Source organism: Micromesistius poutassou (genome assembly GCF_964030765.1).
Source record: "Micromesistius poutassou genome assembly, chromosome: 5".
NCBI lineage: Eukaryota > Metazoa > Chordata > Actinopteri > Gadiformes > Gadidae > Micromesistius > Micromesistius poutassou.
In genome coordinates, this window is record NC_140275.1 from 2346748 (window position 1) to 2364283 (window position 17536).

A 17536-nucleotide genomic window follows, 5' to 3' on the forward strand; every position below is an offset into this window, starting at 1 on the left:
AATGTATTTACTTCCCCGAGCCGTGACCCTGACTTAGTAAAACCCCTTCAAGACCCGCCACACCAGAGCCCCCCAGCCAGCCATCCTCTCAGGCTGACAGCGTTAGGTCATGGTGGGGGGGGGGGCGGACGTCCTCTCTGACTAACGAGGGGCCCAGTGGCCCCGCCCCGCTCTCACACCGGGACACAGCACACGTCCGTGCTCATGCATCACAGCCATCCTATTCTCAGTGTTATCACGATTGAATTTGGCCGGGTGAAATAAATCATCAGATGATTGATGGCCCATGGAGCTAAATGATAAAATGAAGCGGATGTGTGGCTTCTGGGAAATGTCTCATAATAAGCTTGCTGTGTATATATTATATTATTTATTAATATATATTTATGTATGATTTTGTGAATTTATGTTCGGTGGATTCATCCTAATTTTGCTCATATTTAGAATTAGCTACACAATTCCGCCTTTAAGCTAATTGTTAATGCAACGCCGTTATACTAGAGAGCGTGAGAGAGAGACAGACATAGCTAAGAGAGAGAGAGGGAGAGAGACAGAGCGAGCTACGAGAGAGAGAGAGACAGGAAGCTAAGGGAAACAGAGAAGCAGAAGTTGACTGGCAGTTTCTCCTCAGAGCCCAACCAGCGGATGGGTGTGATGGCAGCAGGGACCTTGGTGTGCTGCCTGCTCATTATCCTGCTCTCGCTGCTCTGCTGCTGCTGTCTCTGTCGACACAAAGACCACAAGTGAGTGATGGATAGGTGCCCAGCACCGCACTGCATTGTGGGATATGCAGTCCTTTTTGTCTGGCGTTCCCCTCAGTCATAAAACAGATAATGCATATAAATCCACTCGCTCTGATCAAAGTACTGGAAGAGGAATGAACACATTTTGTTATGGTTCCTTTATTGTTATCTGTCTGTCTGTTCTTCTATCGATAGATAGAAAGACAGATATACAGACAGCCACACAGATAGATAGACGGACAGACAGACACACAGATAGATAGAGTGATAGCGAGACAGACAGATATACAGACAGACAGATAGAGAGACAGACAGAGTGACAGACAGATAGCTAGACAGACAGACAGACAGAGTGACAGACAGACGAACACCAGGTCCAATGTAAGCAGCTTTCGTTGGACCTGCCGTCCCCCGGAGCTCAGCCAATGGCGCGCAGAGCCGCGGGGTCTGGCGCGCGAGGGAGTGCGGTTGACTTTCCATGGAGTCATCGTTTTTCAGCGCTAACCAAGATATCTCTACCAACAGCAAAAAGGCCAAGTGGATCCTGTGCGGGCGTTTCAGCCGAATCAGCACCAAACTCCCCCGTATTCCACTGAGGCGACAGAAGCTGCCTAAAGTAGTGGGTAAGTTCCACAGAGGGTGCTTATTTAAGGCCCGTCTCCCCGCTCCGCTGGGCTGGGCTTTGGGAGGACTAGGGGGGAGCTGGGAGAGCACACCGAACACGGAGGTCTGGTACGGTTCACTTTAATGTAAACCTACGAGAGAAGCCTGTGAGAACACACACACACACACACACACACACACACACACACACATGCACACAAACACACACAATATATATGTGAGTATAAATATATCTTACTTTTGACGTGCCGTCAGTGATTTACGTTCATTGCTGGCGACATCCAGGACAATAATTGAAGTTGGAGTAAAGAGTTGGTTTTTCCTAGTGGTGCTTGATTAGTAAAGGAAAAGGGTTGGAAATGGGTTAAAGTTGGTGAAAAGTTGGTTCGAAGTGTATGTTGGCTGCCAGGCATGTATGTACTTTCAGTTCAAAAGGAAGGTTTTTTTGTGAGCCTCATTATTCTTGGCACCCTAAAATGCCATGTGTTGTTATATTATATTATATTATATATTTTGTATATATAATAGAATTATAACTCCTTCACGGTAGCTTCAGCCCCTGTTCTACTCCTCCATCTTTCTAGACTTTTCTTCAGCCCGAGAGGAGCTTGAGCTTGAGGGGAGGGTGGGGGATGGGTGGGGGATGGGTGGGGGCTATTCAAAGAAGGTTTTCAGAAGGGACCAGTGGGGTGTTTGTGGTGGTGGTGGTGGTGTTGGTGGTGGTGGTGTTTGTGGTGGTGGTGGTGGTGGTGTTTGTGGTGGTGGTGGTGGTGTTTGAAGTGGTGGTGGTGTTTGAAGTGGTGGTGGTTGTGTTTGTGGTGGTGGTGGTGTTTGTTGTGGCGGTGGTGTTTGAAGTGGTGGTGGTGGTGGTGGTGTTTGTGGTGGTGGTGCTGGTGTTGGTGTTTGTGGCGGTGGTGTTTGAAGTGGTGGTGGTGTTTGTGGTGGTGGTGTTTGAAGTGGTGGTGGTGTTTGTGGTGGTGGTGTTTGAAGTGGTGTTTGTGGTGGTGGTGGTGGTGGTGGTGTTTGTGGTGGTGGTGTTTGTGGTGGTGGTGGTGGTGTTTGTGGCGGTGGTGTTTGAAGTGGTGGTGGTGTTTGTGGTGGTGGTGTTTGAAGTGGTGGTGGTGGTGGTGGTGGTGTTTGTAGTGGTGGTGGTGTTTGTGGTGGTGTTTGTGGTGGTGGTGTTTGTGGTGGTGGTGGTGGTGGTGTTTGTGGTGGTGGTGTTTGTGGTGGTGGTGGTGGTGGTGATGGTGGTGGTGGTGTTTGTGGTGGTGGTGGTGGTGGTGATGGTGGTGGTGGTGGTGAGTGATGTACTATCAAAATGAGCAGTGTTTGGGCGGACATTCTGATCCCTGGAGGAAGTCTTGTGGTGTCTGTGACCACGTGCCCCCAGTGTCTCTCGTCTGTGGCCACGGGACCGCAGTGTGTCTCCAGTGGCGTGACGCCTTGAGGCTGCTCCCACACTGGGGCATTGTGTCGCTGTGTCCCAGATATCGCGGCCGGCTCTGTGTGGAAAAAAAAAAAAAGACAAAAATAACCACTTATCCTCCAACGTCACGGCGACGGGCTGCAGGCCTACGGTAGCCGCATGACGAAGTGTTGCCCTTCGGTTTGTGTTGCATCTCGGTAACGCAATCCCCTCACAAGGCAGTGGGTTGTAATCACTGTTGCTGCTCTGTGGCGCCTAATACAGGATGACCTGGCCCTCCTCAGGCCCACGGGCACCATGTGTTTCCTCAGCCGTCCAGTTGATTTCCGCCAACAGCTGCCCTAATGAGGCCTGTGATGAAAGACAACAACTGACAAAGCAGACCTGTGTCTGTACCCTAGTTTGATTAGAAAATACTTTTGCTGTCGCTGGTGAAAATATCACCCAGGTTGTCAACCAAGTGGCAGTGTTGTTAACAGGGAGATACTCACGCTTGTAGTATGCACGCAAGTCCGTAGGCTCTAGAGCTCTAGGAACAACGTGTACTATTAAATGACACAGCTGTCTCGCATACTATGGATTTATGAAGTCCCCGTTATGTAAACATCAAACAGCGAACCTTTCACATTCATGTGCATGGTTACTAAAGCGAGCAGCCTTTCTAAGTGTAAGCCCTTGTGTTGCTGACAGACGACCCACGGTGAAGCTCTGGAGCCGCTCTCTCTTTCCCATCAGCCCTGGTTAGGCTGTTAGAAAGTGTTCTCCCCTTTTTCCTCTGCTTTCCTCGTTCGCCTCCCCACAAAAACGCCGGCCCTGCCAGCGTTTTGTAACTTTAACCCTGTCTGGGGGCTTCGCAGTCACACACACACACACACACACTCCTGAACACACACACACACACACACACTCCTGAACACACACTCCTGAACACACACACACACACACACACACACACACACACACACACAGTCACCCACACACTCCCGAACACATACACACACACACTCCTGAACACACACACACACACACACTCCTGAACACACACACACACACACACACACTCACTCCTGAACACACACACACACACATTCCAGAGGGGGCCCGGAGGGGCTGGATACAGGAAGTGGTCAGATTTACCCGAGCCCGTGTCAGAACTGTGATTTATCCACCAGGTCCAGCAGCAACAGATGTGGCCCGCAAATAAAACGTCTAAAAGAGGAAGGAAGATAAAAGACAACATTCACTCCTTTGTGAGCGTCCCCTCGGCCAAGCAGCGTACTGCGCACACTCTCACCCACAGCCCGCTTAGAATAAGACTGTTTATTCTGTGTAAACATGGCACGGTTTACAGTTTCATTCCCCACCAACCCCCCCCCCCTCCCCTGCCTGACCTGGTCCATGTTTAAGATAAGTCATTATTTACATTCAAAGGGAAATACGCAACTCGAACGATCAACAAACCCTTATTCATATGGTCACACTTGAAGAGGCATCGCTAAACGGAATCAGCCCTTTACTGCCCCGTCCCCGGTCTCAGATCCTCCTCATCGGGGTCATTCCTTTAGGGGGAATCATACAGGCCAGCCAGCCCCCCAGCCGGCCTGTTTGGTGGCTCTATAGGAGGGGGGGGGGGGCAGGGGGGGGCGGTGCTTCTGAACAGCCGTGCACCAGCAGCTCAGTCTGCAGCTGCAGAGTGTCAGGCCTGTCCTGTTGTCTGTCGGCCTGCGCTGGGGGCTGTGGTCTCCTCGGCGTCTCGCCTTCACGCCTGTCTGCCCCCGCACCCCCCCAGCCCAGAGTCAAGGCCCACAGTGAACGACATTCAAGGACAGTTGTTCCAGCCTAGGCATGCTGGCCCTGTAACACAGAGTCATGTGACCCGTGCTGCAATGCTGAGGTCCCGGCTCTGGGTGGCTGCTCGCCATTTCCCCATCGTTGCTTGGATTTGTGTGTGTCTGTGTGTGTGTGTGGGTGTGTGTGTGTGTGTGTGTGTGTGTGTGTGTGTGTGTGTGTGTGTGTGTGTGTGTGTGTGTGTGTGTGTGTGTGTGTGTGGGTGGGTGGGTGGGTCTGTGTGGTGTGTGTGTGTGTGTGTGTGTGTGTGTGTGTGTGTGTGTGTGTGTGGGTGGGTGGGTCTGTGTGGTGTGTGTGTGTGTGTGTGTGTGTGTGTGAGAGGGGTATGTGTGTGTGTGTGTGTGTGTGTGTGTGTGTGTGTGTGTGTGTGTGTTTGTGTGTGTGTGTGTGTGTGTGTGTGTGTGTGTGTGTGAGAGGGTGTGGGGGTGTGTGTGTGTGTGTGTGTGTGTGTGTGTTTGCGTGGTTGTGTATGTGTGTCTGGGGTGAGCACACACTATGTTTTTATACTGTCAATAACGTTTGAGTTGTTTTGTTTTAATTGTGCGGTTTTGCCAAGAAGCAGAGCCAACATTCAACTGAAACATTCTTCTCATTAAAAGTAAATGGAAATTCCCAAAATGCAAGCGAAAGAGGGAAGTGAGCAGTGTAGTGTATATCTTGCCACATAACCCGTATATGAACTTCAACTTCACTCTTAATCACCGGACTGCAGTCCAGCAAACGACAATCAGACGATCCTCCAAAAGCGCTCTTGAGACGATCGGTGAACAGGAACACGTTGATGTTCTCCGTGACGGAAGGCCCCGGGGACACCAGGGCTTCCGGTCGCCGACCCTAAAGAACACAGCGTGGCCCTGTGTGTGGACGGGGTGCGGGGGAGTGTGTGATGTGGTGAACCATGCTGGGTTCACGCCCGGTCTAGCTCAGACCACGGCAGCACTGTGTGGACGGGGCCAGATGGGGAGGCCAGGCCGTTCCTCCTCCTCACACCACAGCTGTCCTAAGACCGAGTGGTCAGCAGAAAAGCAGCCCGCGGGGAACAGGCGTTAATTAATATAAAAGAAGAGCAGAAAAGTAGAAGTTGGAATAGCTCTGAGCTGACCTAAAGAGTTATATTTTTGTATATTATTTTGTATAGTATTTTGTATTTCTGTTTTTTTTTAGAAAGTATTTTTAGTAAATGGGCTCGAAATGAGAGTCTCAAATTAACTTTTAAAATCTATGGCCAGATACAGAGCATTTATATCTATACATATATATATAGATATGTAATAAGAGCAGTGTGAGTGTGAGTGTGACTGTGAGAGTGAGCTTGTGAGTGTGTGAGCAGTGTGTGTGTGAGTATGAGCAGAGTTGTTCTTGTTGTTCTTGTAACACGGTCTCACCCAACCTCCACTCACCTTATGGCCTTTCTGCTTGTTGTTTTTGTCCCCTCCTCCACCACCCCCTCCTCCACCCAGTAGCCCACCACGACCCAGAGAACACCTTCAACTGCAGCTTCATCGAGCCCCCGTCCGCCGGCGTGGACCAGGAGCCGCCCTCCTCCTCCTGGTCCTCCCAGGAGTCCTTCTCCTCCTTCGGGAGCGGAGACGAGAGCCCGGTGTACTGCGTGCCTCATGAAGGTGAGACCTGAGCAGGGAACCCATCGGGGAGAACCATATTCCCTTTTGGGAACCATGGAACCCAGAAGGGAACCATGGAACCCATCTGGAAGGGAACCATGGAACCATCTTGGAACCATGGAACCCAGAAGGGATTCTGGAAGGGAACCATGGAACCCCTCTAGAAGGTAGCCATGGAACCCTCTGGAAGGGAACCATGGAACCCTCTGGAAGGGAACCATGGAACCCCTCTAGAAGGTAGCCATGGAACCCATCTGGGAGAGAACCATGGAACCCTCTGGGAGGGAACCATGGAACCAAGAAGGGAACCATGGAACCCTCTGGAAGGGAACCATGGAACCCTCTGGGAGGGAACCATGGAACCCTCTGTGAGGGAACCATGGAACCCTCTGGGAGGGAACCATGGAACCATCTGGAAGGGAACCATGGAACCCTCTGTGAGGGAACCATGGAACCCTCTGGGAGGGAACCATGGAACCATCTGGAAGGGAACCATGGAACCCTCTGGGAGGGAACCATGGAACCATCTGGAAGGGAACCATGGAACCCAGAAGGGAACCATGGAACCATCTGTGAGGGAACCATGGAACCCTCTGGGAGGGAACCATGGAACCATCTGGAAGGGAACCATGGAACCATCTGGAAGGGAACCATGGAACCCTCTGTGAGGGAACCATGGAACCCTCTGGGAGGGAACCATGGAACCATCTGGAAGGGAACCATGGAACCCTCTGGGAGGGAACCATGGAACCATCTGGAAGGGAACCATGGAACCCAGAAGGGAACCATGGAACCTTCTTGGAGAGAACCATGGAACCCTCTGGGAGGGAACCATGGAACCAAGAAGGGAACCATGGAACCCTTCTAGAAGGTAGCCATGGAACCCTCTGGGAGGGAACCATGGAACCCTCTGGAAGGGAACCATGGAACCCTCTGGGAGGGAACCATGGAACCCTCTGTGAGGGAACCATGGAACCCTCTGGGAGGGAACCATGGAACCATCTGGAAGGGAACCATGGAACCCTCTGTGAGGGAACCATGGAACCCTCTGGGAGGGAACCATGGAACCATCTGGAAGGGAACCATGGAACCCAGAAGGGAACCATGGAACCATCTGTGAGGGAACCATGGAACCCTCTGGGAGGGAACCATGGAACCATCTGGAAGGGAACCATGGAACCATCTGGAAGGGAACCATGGAACCCTCTGTGAGGGAACCATGGAACCCTCTGGGAGGGAACCATGGAACCATCTGGAAGGGAACCATGGAACCCTCTGGGAGGGAACCATGGAACCATCTGGAAGGGAACCATGGAACCCAGAAGGGAACCATGGAACCTTCTTGGAGAGAACCATGGAACCCTCTGGGAGGGAACCATGGAACCAAGAAGGGAACCATGGAACCCTTCTAGAAGGTAGCCATGGAACCCTCTGGGAGGGAACCATGGAACCCTCTGGAAGGGAACCATGGAACCCTCTGGGAGGGAACCATGGAACCCTCTGGAAGGGAACCATGGAACCCTCTGGTAGGGAACCATGGAACCCTCTGGGAGGGAACCATGGGAAGATACCACAAGATGGTACTGTATTCCCATTCCCCGTCTTTACCAGTATCTTCTGTCTGGGACGAATGCCTTTGTATCTAAAAATAGTATTTTTTAATCATTATTATTCCCAGATGGGAAATGTGGTGGAAAGTACCGGACAGTAGAATAAATAAATGAGTAAAAACTAAAATAAATCTAAGTCTTTTTTCTTGACTCTCCAAACTTTTTCATTTGGCTTAACGTAGCGTAGCTCGACCTTAGCTGCTCCTGGTGTATTAGCATGGAGAGGAAACGGTTTGCTCACGTCAGCAGAACACATCCCAACTGTGACGCATGCTGGAAGCTCCTGGGAAACATTGTCTGGGAATGACGCAGCAGTTTCTGAAGTTTTCACCAAATTGATTTGTTGTTTTGATCGCAGGGTGAAGGATTACGCTGCGTAGGCAAATATATTTGCCTTGAGTATTTGGCTTGCCACATGGCGAGCACAAAACATTGAGATTAATGTCTTAAAATAGTAGAAGAACGAACATACTGGCATAATCCATTATATCTAAAATCTTTTGCTGTCCAAGCAGATCGACTCCAGCAGCAGTAAACCAGATTACCCAGAGATCGATGCATCATTGCTGTGTGGAGTAATTCATCAATCATCCACTACGCAAGAAATCATTGAATTCTGAAAACGTTTATTTATCCGTCATGTTCCACCTATCCACTGAGATGGTGGAGTCTTGTTGTAATTAAGACTGCGTGTAGATATGTTTATGAGGCTATACTCATGAGGCTCACCGTGCCGTTCTTCCACAGAATCCGTGAACGAGGGCAAGGAGAAGCCTGTGCTCCCTGCCAGTCAGGACGACGCGGGGGAGTACACGTCCCTGAAGGAGACCAGCCTCTCCAAGCCCGAGGGCAGCGAGCAGCCCCTGCTCAAGTCCTCCGACAGCGAGGGCTCCACCAGCGGCTCCGAGTCCGCCGTGGGCGCGCTGTACGCCCGCATCGCGCGTCTCTCCAAGACCTCCAAGGAGGACGACGGCGGCGGAGGCGGGGCTAAGGACGGGGACGCCACTCCTGTCCCCGAGGCCAAACGCAACGGCAAGCCCCCGCCCTCCCCTGGCAAGCCCAAGCCCCGCCCGCCCGACCCCTCCACCAAGCCCAAGGTGTCCTGGATCCATGGAAACACGACGGGGTCTCCCCAGCCGGAGCCTCAGCTGCAGGGGCAGCCTCAGCAACAGGCAGGGCCGAAGGCCCTCGCGGTGCCCAGGGAGAAGAAGAGAAGCTCCAGCGACGGTTCGGCGAAGAGCGAAGAGCGACAGAAGATGAAGGATCTGGCCAAAGAGAAGAGCCGCGAGCAGCAGCAGAAGAACCAGGAGCCGAGGGAGAGCGAGGCCGTGTCCTCCCCGGGCAGAGCCAAGCCCCAGCGGGGGAGCCGGTCTGGGGAGGAGTCCGGCAGCCCCACCCACATGGAGCACATCAACGGCGTGGTGCAGAACGCCCTCAAGAAGATCAGCGGCTTCCACGGCTCCTCGTCCGAGAAGAAGGAGCCGGCCAAGGAGCCGCCCAGGAGCCCCAAGGTCCTCCACCCCCACATGAACTCGGAGGCGGCCACGCTTCTGGCCGCGCAGCTCAAGGAGAAGACCCAGAGCATCAACAGGAACGAAGGCACCGGCCTGACCAAGACCAACGGCCTCAGCGCCACGCCCAAGGCGTACCGCGAGAAGCCCACGCCACCGCAGAAGGCCAAGCGCACCTCGTCCAGCGGCGCCGGGCAGCAGGGGGGCACCAAGCCCCTCCTCCCCACCTCCAGCAGCCTCCAGAAGCCGACGGCCCCCCGGTCAGTCACCCCCGACCTGGGGCCCCCCGAAGCTAAGAGCCCGGATAAGCAGGACTTGAACGGCTCAAAGGCTGCGGAGCAGACGTCGGAGCCGACGCCCAAGAAGACCCCCATGAAGAAGCCGCCTCGGAAGAAGGGCAAGGAGTCCACCCTGGAGACGTCCGAGGTGAAGACCCCCCAACCAAAGACTGCCATCATGCCCCCGCAGATTGTGAAATGATCTACTAGCAGACGGTTGACCCAAGATTTGTAATATTTTTTTCTAAAGGACTGCACCAACTCAATGGTTGTAGTGGATTTATCCAGCCTACTGGTTGGAGTGGACTATACCAGCCTACTGGTTGGAGTGGACTATACCAGCCTACTGGTTGGAGTGGATTAAACCAGCCTACTGGTTGGATTTGACTATACCAGCCTAATAGTTGGAGTGGACTTAATCATCCTACTGGTTGGAGTTTACTATACCAGTGTAATGGCTGGAGTGGACTATATAATCATAATGGTTGGAGGGGAATATACCAGCATAATGGTTGAAATACGACGACCATATCGACTAAGGATTACCAAATGTTTAAGTGAGTGTAGAAAGTAAGGCAATCTTCCCACCGTGGCCCCAATCGTGTCTTTGTGGTGAGTTGTACCATAACGGCATCTATAACATTATTATTACATTCTCTTTTATATTAGTACAATATATGAACCTCCCACCATGACCTATGGCCTTACTGGACCGAGCTGGACACAGCTGTCAGAACTTCCACAAGCTGAAGTTATCTGTTGGATACACACATCATCCTCTGTTCATCTCTGCAATGTTTCCACCACTTCTCCTAACACCTGAATAGTCTATTATTACAAAACAGCAGTTAAGCTTTTATCTATGCACTCCACCGAGGTACTTAAACTATTTTGGAAATACATTGAATGAGGTGATTAGGAATATGGTTGATCCAATAGACCGCAAAGTATAGCACAGAACAATGTTGAAGGCAAGCATAAGCTTCTTTCTAGATTCATTTCAGTTGAGACTATCTGTTCTGAAAAAAAAAAAGAAATCAGTCCTGTTTGTTAAAATTATAAAATGTTACGCTGAAGACCAAATTGCGCTATTTAAACAAAACAAAGCGCCAAAATGACTTTACCATGGCTAGCGGTGTGTCGTCTCTTCTCCGAGAGTTCTTCTCTGTGTTTACTTTTCGTTTCTACATTGAGGCTTGTACCAAAGTTTTTCAGGAATCCATAACAAACATGGCCGACTTCCTTGGACAATTCTTTAGCTTATTTTACCAAATATTTGTATCTTTGTGAACCAAAATTGCTCAAGCTAGCACCAAATTGAGGGGGAATATGCTGACCTTTTCTGCAGTCACTTGAACCACTAGACTGTTAGCATGGACCCACAGTGGATTAATCCTACGCCCTTCCTGGTATGCCACAATTAAGAGCACTTTACACAGGTTTACATTACATCAGAAGCATATCGATATCCAAGAATAACCCTTTGAGGAATTTGACTTTCTCCAGACAACACAGAGAACCAGGTCGTCTTAGATGGGATGGGATGGACCACCAGAACGCTATAATGTCTGTCATTCGCCCATTTGTTAAATGTCAGAAAATGAGGGGGCATTTAGTTACCTGGTCTTTGAAACGCATGCTAAAGGCCCCCATCTGGAGCTCTTCCACTGTGGTAAGACAGGACAACAGGCCAGCCCAACACCATGGGGATCATTCCTTCATCTCGCAGGAAGAATGTCTTGACCGATCAGATCATTGAGTTAGGGAACGAGATGAAAGTGATCTACTTGTGTACATGTGGTGATTAAACGTGTGCTTTGAGTTGCATGAAGGGTTTCTTAAAGGAGTGAATGTTGCAGGTGGCTTCAGAGATCAACTAGGAAACCTGAAGCTGAAAAACAAATGGTGGAAAAAAGCATGTTTGGGCCGTGTTTGTTGAAAACATGTCACCGTGTAATGAAATATTAAAGAGAAGGAGGGCTTTATTTAAATAAGGATCTGTGTTGAAGTGAAAACATAAGCTATTTACATCAGCAGAACGTTGAACAATCCAGAAACTGTGGGGCCCCTGCGCAGCATACATAAGACAATCAGTTCATTACTGGGGGCCCGTTACTAGCATACAAGACAATCAGTTCTTTACCGTGGGGCCCCTGCTTAGAATACAAGACAACCAGTACAATCGCTCCAGGGATCTTATGCTGAATATCTCAGATCATATGAATCCACCAGCTTGTGTTCAACATAATGTTTTTATAGGTACCGCCATTTCCCCAGTGTTTTGTTCCATTTGTGTTTATTTTGTTTTTGAATTGTTTTTTATTCCTATTTTTCATAATGTTTTCTAAGCTGTGCTTATATGACATTTGTTTTGTGTTCCTTTAGTTTTCGTCGTCTTTTTTTAAGATCGGTAGTATTAGTATGTCAATAAACTGACTTTCACTTTCTGTTCGCTTTTCCATGTTGCAGATCTGTGGCTCTGAGTACTTGCAGGTACTTTACTAGGCTCTGTGGTTGTTCTCTGTTGACGTTATGTTTGTGTAACATGTAACTGCATGACACAGAGGGGAATCACAGGGCGTTAAGGGCTGAACTGTAACCGTATCAATCTGTCCATCGTCTCATGAGGAGAAGTCCAGGTCTGTGTGGTTCTGCTCCAACACCACAGTGAAAGTAATGCCCTAACACTCATTATGTGATCATCAAGTGGCCATTGTAACTGGTTCAAACATATCTTTTTTATATCTGACTGGCCCGTACCTGTTTCAACAGGAATGGATATTTGTTAAGAAGGGCCTTAAAATGCTGCAAAATCATAACAAGTGTACGGTAATATTCTTTATTTCTGTGGCGTTTTTCTTTGTGTGCGACCTTGATTTTCATGTGTGTATGTTTGTTTTTTTTAAGCTGGTGTTTATTGATTTACATTCTTCGAAATAAAAAGCGATACATGTAGCTGTAATTCAAATGAAAAATCTGCTCTAATCATTGAATGCCTCTTTTTAGGAGTCACCAGTTTAACGTTCTGTAGTTTTCAGCAGCAAGCGTTCCTATCTCCAGTGTGGACAGAGTATATCCTCACTGTACAGTGAAGAAGGAGTGTGTCCTCTCTGTACAGTGTGGACAGAGTATATCCTCACTGTACAGTGAAGAAGGAGTGTGTCCTCTCTGTACAGTGTGGACAGAGTATATCCTCACTGTACAGTGAAGAAGGAGTGTGTCCTCTCTGTACAGTGTGGACAGAGTATATCCTCACTGTACAGTGAAGAAGGAGTGTGTCCTCTCTGTACAGTGTGGACAGAGTATATCCTCACTGTACAGTGAAGAAGGAGTGTGTCCTCACTGTACAGTGTGGACAGAGTATATTCAGTGACTTCATAGACCCAGTAGAGCTTCAGTCCATGGCCGACTGATATTTGAGCCTTTCCTGTTACTCTGGGCTTGAAGTTTCTCAGGGCCGGGGCAAGAGAGAGGGAGAGAGAGAGAGAGAGAGGGAGAGAGAGAGAGGGGGAGAGAGAGGAGTCCTACGGTGAAGGTATTTAACGCGGTCCGTCACAGCCGCCCATCAAAGCGCCCGGGGGGAGACCAGGGATCTGGTCTGGCCGCCCCGGGACACAGAACACAAGAGCTCCTTTCAGGGAGGAGGACAGTGGGGACTCTTGTGCCGAGGCGCTGCGACGGCAGCCATCACGCGCCGGCTATGTGTGCTCTTTGGGCGGGGGGGGGGGGGGGGGGGGTGACGGATGCGTCGGGAGGATCTCAGGGTGGACGATCGGAGCGGGTGGAGGGTCGTTACTCAGTGAGTGAGTGTCCAGCGCAGCACTTATTAATAAGCACAGTTATTAATCAGCTCCTTCACGATAGGGGTCATTCAGACGGCCGTGCGCACCTCCTCCTCCTCCTCGACGATGTCATCATCTAACACGTGCACCCCCCCCAAAAGGTGAGCGTGCTTCCTACCGGGGGTCCCTGCGTGCCCCGCCCCTTCACTGCCTGCAGCAGCAGAATGCAGTGAGGATGCCAAACACAATGTTAACGTAGAGGCCTGGTGCACCCCTGACCCCGGGGCCCGCGCGGACAGGGTTCTGCCCTGAGAACCGACCACACGTTCTATGGATTCTCCCTCCCCGACACGCGGCTCCGGAATGCCCCCGCCGTCCCGTGTCAAGTCGCCGCGTCGCAGTGCATCGCAGTGCATCGCAGTGCATCGCAGTGCATCGCAGGGGATGGGGAGTTTTCATTGGTCGTGTATGTGTGTGTATTGACTTTTCATGATTCTCTCTATCCCCCCTCTCTTGCTCGCTCAGTCTCTAGCCCTGTCTCTCCCCCCCCCCCGCCTTCTCTCTTTCTCTCTGTCTCCCCCTCTGTCTCTCTCACTCCCCCTCTTGCTCCTCTCTCCCCCACTAACTCTTCATTCTCTCTCTCTCTCCCTCTCTCCCCCTCTCTCACACTTCATTCTCTCTCTCTCTCCTTCTGTCTCTCTCTCCCCCCTTCTATTTCCCTCTCCCCCGCACCCTCTGTCACCCTCACCCTCTCTCTCCCTCCCTCCCTGTGAGTGGTGATTGATAGTAACGTAGTGATGGGATGCGCGTGCATCGGGGCTGCAGGCCCCTCTGTGTGTGTGTGGGGACAGTACTGTTTGCTCCTGTTGTGATGCAGCGGCGCTGAGAGGTGGGGTGAAGGGGTGAAGGGGTGAATCCATCAGCACGAGCCCAAAGGTTACACCAAGGGAGGGTGTTACAGGACAGCCCTGGGGGGGGGGGGGCGGAGCCGGGTGTTAATATGGCGGGAAAGGGGAGAGACATTTCGGCCCGCCGTCTAAAGATGACATGGAGCTGGGGGGGAGGGGAGGGGGGGGGGGCGTCGTGCACCAGGTTCTAGAAACTACCGGGCTTTTAGACTCAGCCCCCTCCCGTCCCCCTTATGAGTCAGCCAAAAAAGCCTGGACCTAGAAAACCTATCCCCCCCCCCCTCCTCCTCCTCCTCCTCGTCCTCCTCCTCCTCCTCCACCCTACGTTGCCATGGCGATTGACACAGATTGGAGAAACATCTGGTAGCCATTTCAGCCCTCTGGTGAGGAGAGGAAGAAAGAAATTTATGAGTGAGAGGAAAAAGAGGAATATTTTCTGCAATGCAAAGCAGAAAGAAAGTGGAGTTGTGTTACACTTGAAAGGGCGGGTTCAAAATATGGATTCTGCCCGGACCGTAGAACACGGCCCGGGTCCACTTCTGAGTCCTGGATCAGCCCTCAGTGTAGAATGGGTTTTTGTTAGACTGCGTTTGGCATGCAGACATCTTGATGGATCGTGATGAAAAAATGATGTATTTGAATGTATTTTGAACAATGCTTTTCAGCAAGAGGCATTTTTCAACAGGGAGAAACTGTGCTTATTTTGGAAACCCCTTTGAGGCGAAAGTGGCTATTTCTGCCTCAATTATGCAGGAGTTGAATAACAATGGGATAGACGGTTTCTGCATCTTGCCCAAACTTTTGCTTTTAATTATAGACAATTCAAACAATCGGCTCTGTAACCATCTGACACAAACAGGGCAGTCAGTTGGTTCCTGAACTGCAGTCGCCCTCCTCCTCCTTCTCCTCCTCCTCCTCCCTCATCCCCCCTCCTCCGTCCTCCCTCCTCCCTCCTCCCTCCTCCCTCCTCCCCCCCTCCTCCTCTCCCCCCTCCTCCTGCCTCCTCCTCCCTCGGAGGTCGGCCAAGCGATACTTGAGCCGCGTGTGGGTCCCTCCTCGCTGACGACGCGCTGTCTGCGAGCGGCGCTGCCTAATTGCAGTGTTTCTTACACGTTAAGACTCCCGTGTTTCTCAGGCCGGGTGGAAACGCAGTAACTATGAAATGACATTTACTGGAAACGGAGCTGGCGCTTGAGCGAGGCCAAAACCGCTGCTCTGAGGTCAGCGCGCGACCAGAGAGACCAAACAAAAAAAAAAAAACGTGGGGCGTCTGCTGTGCCAGCGTTGCGTGTGTTTATAGATTCTCAATGACATCTACTCAGGCTATGATTTAAGGCTGCCTCCTTCGCAACGGCACCAAACTAAAATAGTCGTTGGTGAAAGGCCCGGTTAGGGTCCACCACACGGCCCGACGGATAGGCGATCGGACAGGGGCTGGTTGCTACGCCGACTAACCAGGTCACGCGGATGCTTCGCCGGAGATGGAAGTTGTTCCGAGGTTTTTAGTTTTACACGTCATGCTCCGTTCGGCCCCTTTCCTCCCCCAGAATCGTAACTTAAGTACAACGCTGTTTGGCTTAGCTTACAGTATATATACAGTAGGAGGTAGAGACTCAACCTCTATGTACTGTACTGGAGACGTATCGAGTGTTGCAGGGGTATTCTTCTACTTAGACAAACATGTCAGCCCACTATTACTATTCACTCAGACCGGTTTCGGCGCTTTTATAAACAATGAAAACAAATTGTGCTGAGCGGCCAGAAAGATAATTTAGCCACGTTCATTCTCTTCATCCACACGTGTTCTTTTGCTTTCTTGTCCTCCTTTTCCTCAGCTGAATGGGTGTGCAGCATACAGTTGTCTGGGACTTGAAATTGCCCTGGATTTTTCCCCCGGTGTCAGCATAATTGCGTGGAGCGAGAGAGCGCGGAGGATTTGGAAGCCTAATAGAAAGCAGAGAGCAGTCCGATGCAGATGCCGTCTCCATTTTTTTCATCCTTTCCCCCAGTTTCCTCCCATTCTTGCGGCCGGTCTTTCACTCGCTTCCTGTGGCTTAAAACCCCCTTTTATTTGTATATTTTATTCACTCTGTGTCTTTGTACCGTCGGTGGGACTGTTGGTTTTATTTTTACGATCCCCCTGAGGCCTGGTAAAAAGCTATTTTCCTCCCCACCGTGGAGCGACAGAGAATAGAAAAGCCACGACCACACTCCGGTAATCGGCGCCGACGCAAAGAACGGTCACAAGTTTGATCCCCATTCTCCGCAGCCCAGAGAAAACAAGCGTTGTGTTTTTATCGCTGATCGCCACATTTCCTCCGAACCGTGCGGTGTGACACACACGGCCGGCCCTACAACAACAACAACAACAAGGGCAGCTTTGTTGTTCAGGAAACACACTTTGTTTTTTCCCGTCCGTGTGAGAATCTCCTGCTCCCCAGAAACATGTGGATACAGATGTGGAGCCTCCAGCCTGTGGGGTTAAGAGAAAGCCTCATCCCGTCTCCCAGGGATGGGGTGAGAATGGAGGGTCCAGGCAGGGACTGCTCACCCTGGTTGTCACTGCATATGCAGTGAGATGATCGACGTTCCTCCACCTCCTCCATCATATCATCCACCTCCTCCACCACCCCACCTCCTCCATCATATCCTCCACCACCACCTCCACCACCACCTCCTCCAACACCTCCACCACCACCCACTGCATCATAACCTCCACCACCCCACCTCCTCCATCATATCCTCCACCACCACCTCCTCCAACACCTCCTCCACCACCCACTGCATCATAACCTCCACCACCATGTCCTCCTCCATCATAACCTCCACCACCACCTCCTCCAACACCTCCTCCACCACCACTCACTGCATCATAACCTCCACCACCACCTCCTCCAACACCTCCACCACCACCCACTGCATCATAACCTCCACCTCTGCCACCACCCACTCCATCATAACCTCCACCACCACCACCTCCTCCAACACCTCCACCACCACCACCAACTCCATCATAAACTCCACCACCACCTCCTACTTCATCATAACCTCCACCTCCTCCATCATAACCTCCACCACCACCTGGGTGTGTATGTGTGTGTGTGTGTGTGTGTGTGTGTGTGTGTGTGTGTGTGTGTGTGTGTGTGTGTTTGTTTGTTTGCTTACATGTGTGTGTGTTTGTGTC

General features: G+C 51.1%; 1 protein-coding gene across 2 annotated transcripts in view; it reads left to right on the forward strand.

Moving 5' to 3' along the window:
* Window positions 1-12544, forward strand: part of scarf2 (scavenger receptor class F, member 2) — a 20383-nt gene extending 7839 nt beyond the window's left edge. The window contains exons 8-11 of one of the 2 annotated variants that reach the window (XM_084467769.1): window positions 632-743; window positions 1269-1366; window positions 6102-6263; window positions 8621-12544. In XM_084467769.1, the coding sequence (XP_084323895.1) occupies window positions 632-743; window positions 1269-1366; window positions 6102-6263; window positions 8621-9864 (1616 nt within the window). In that variant the 3' untranslated portion in view covers window positions 9865-12544. The remainder of the gene's footprint in view (window positions 1-631; window positions 744-1268; window positions 1367-6101; window positions 6264-8620) is intronic. The other variant, XM_084467770.1, reaches the window with a different exon arrangement.
* The last annotated feature ends 4992 nt before the right edge of the window (window positions 12545-17536 follow it).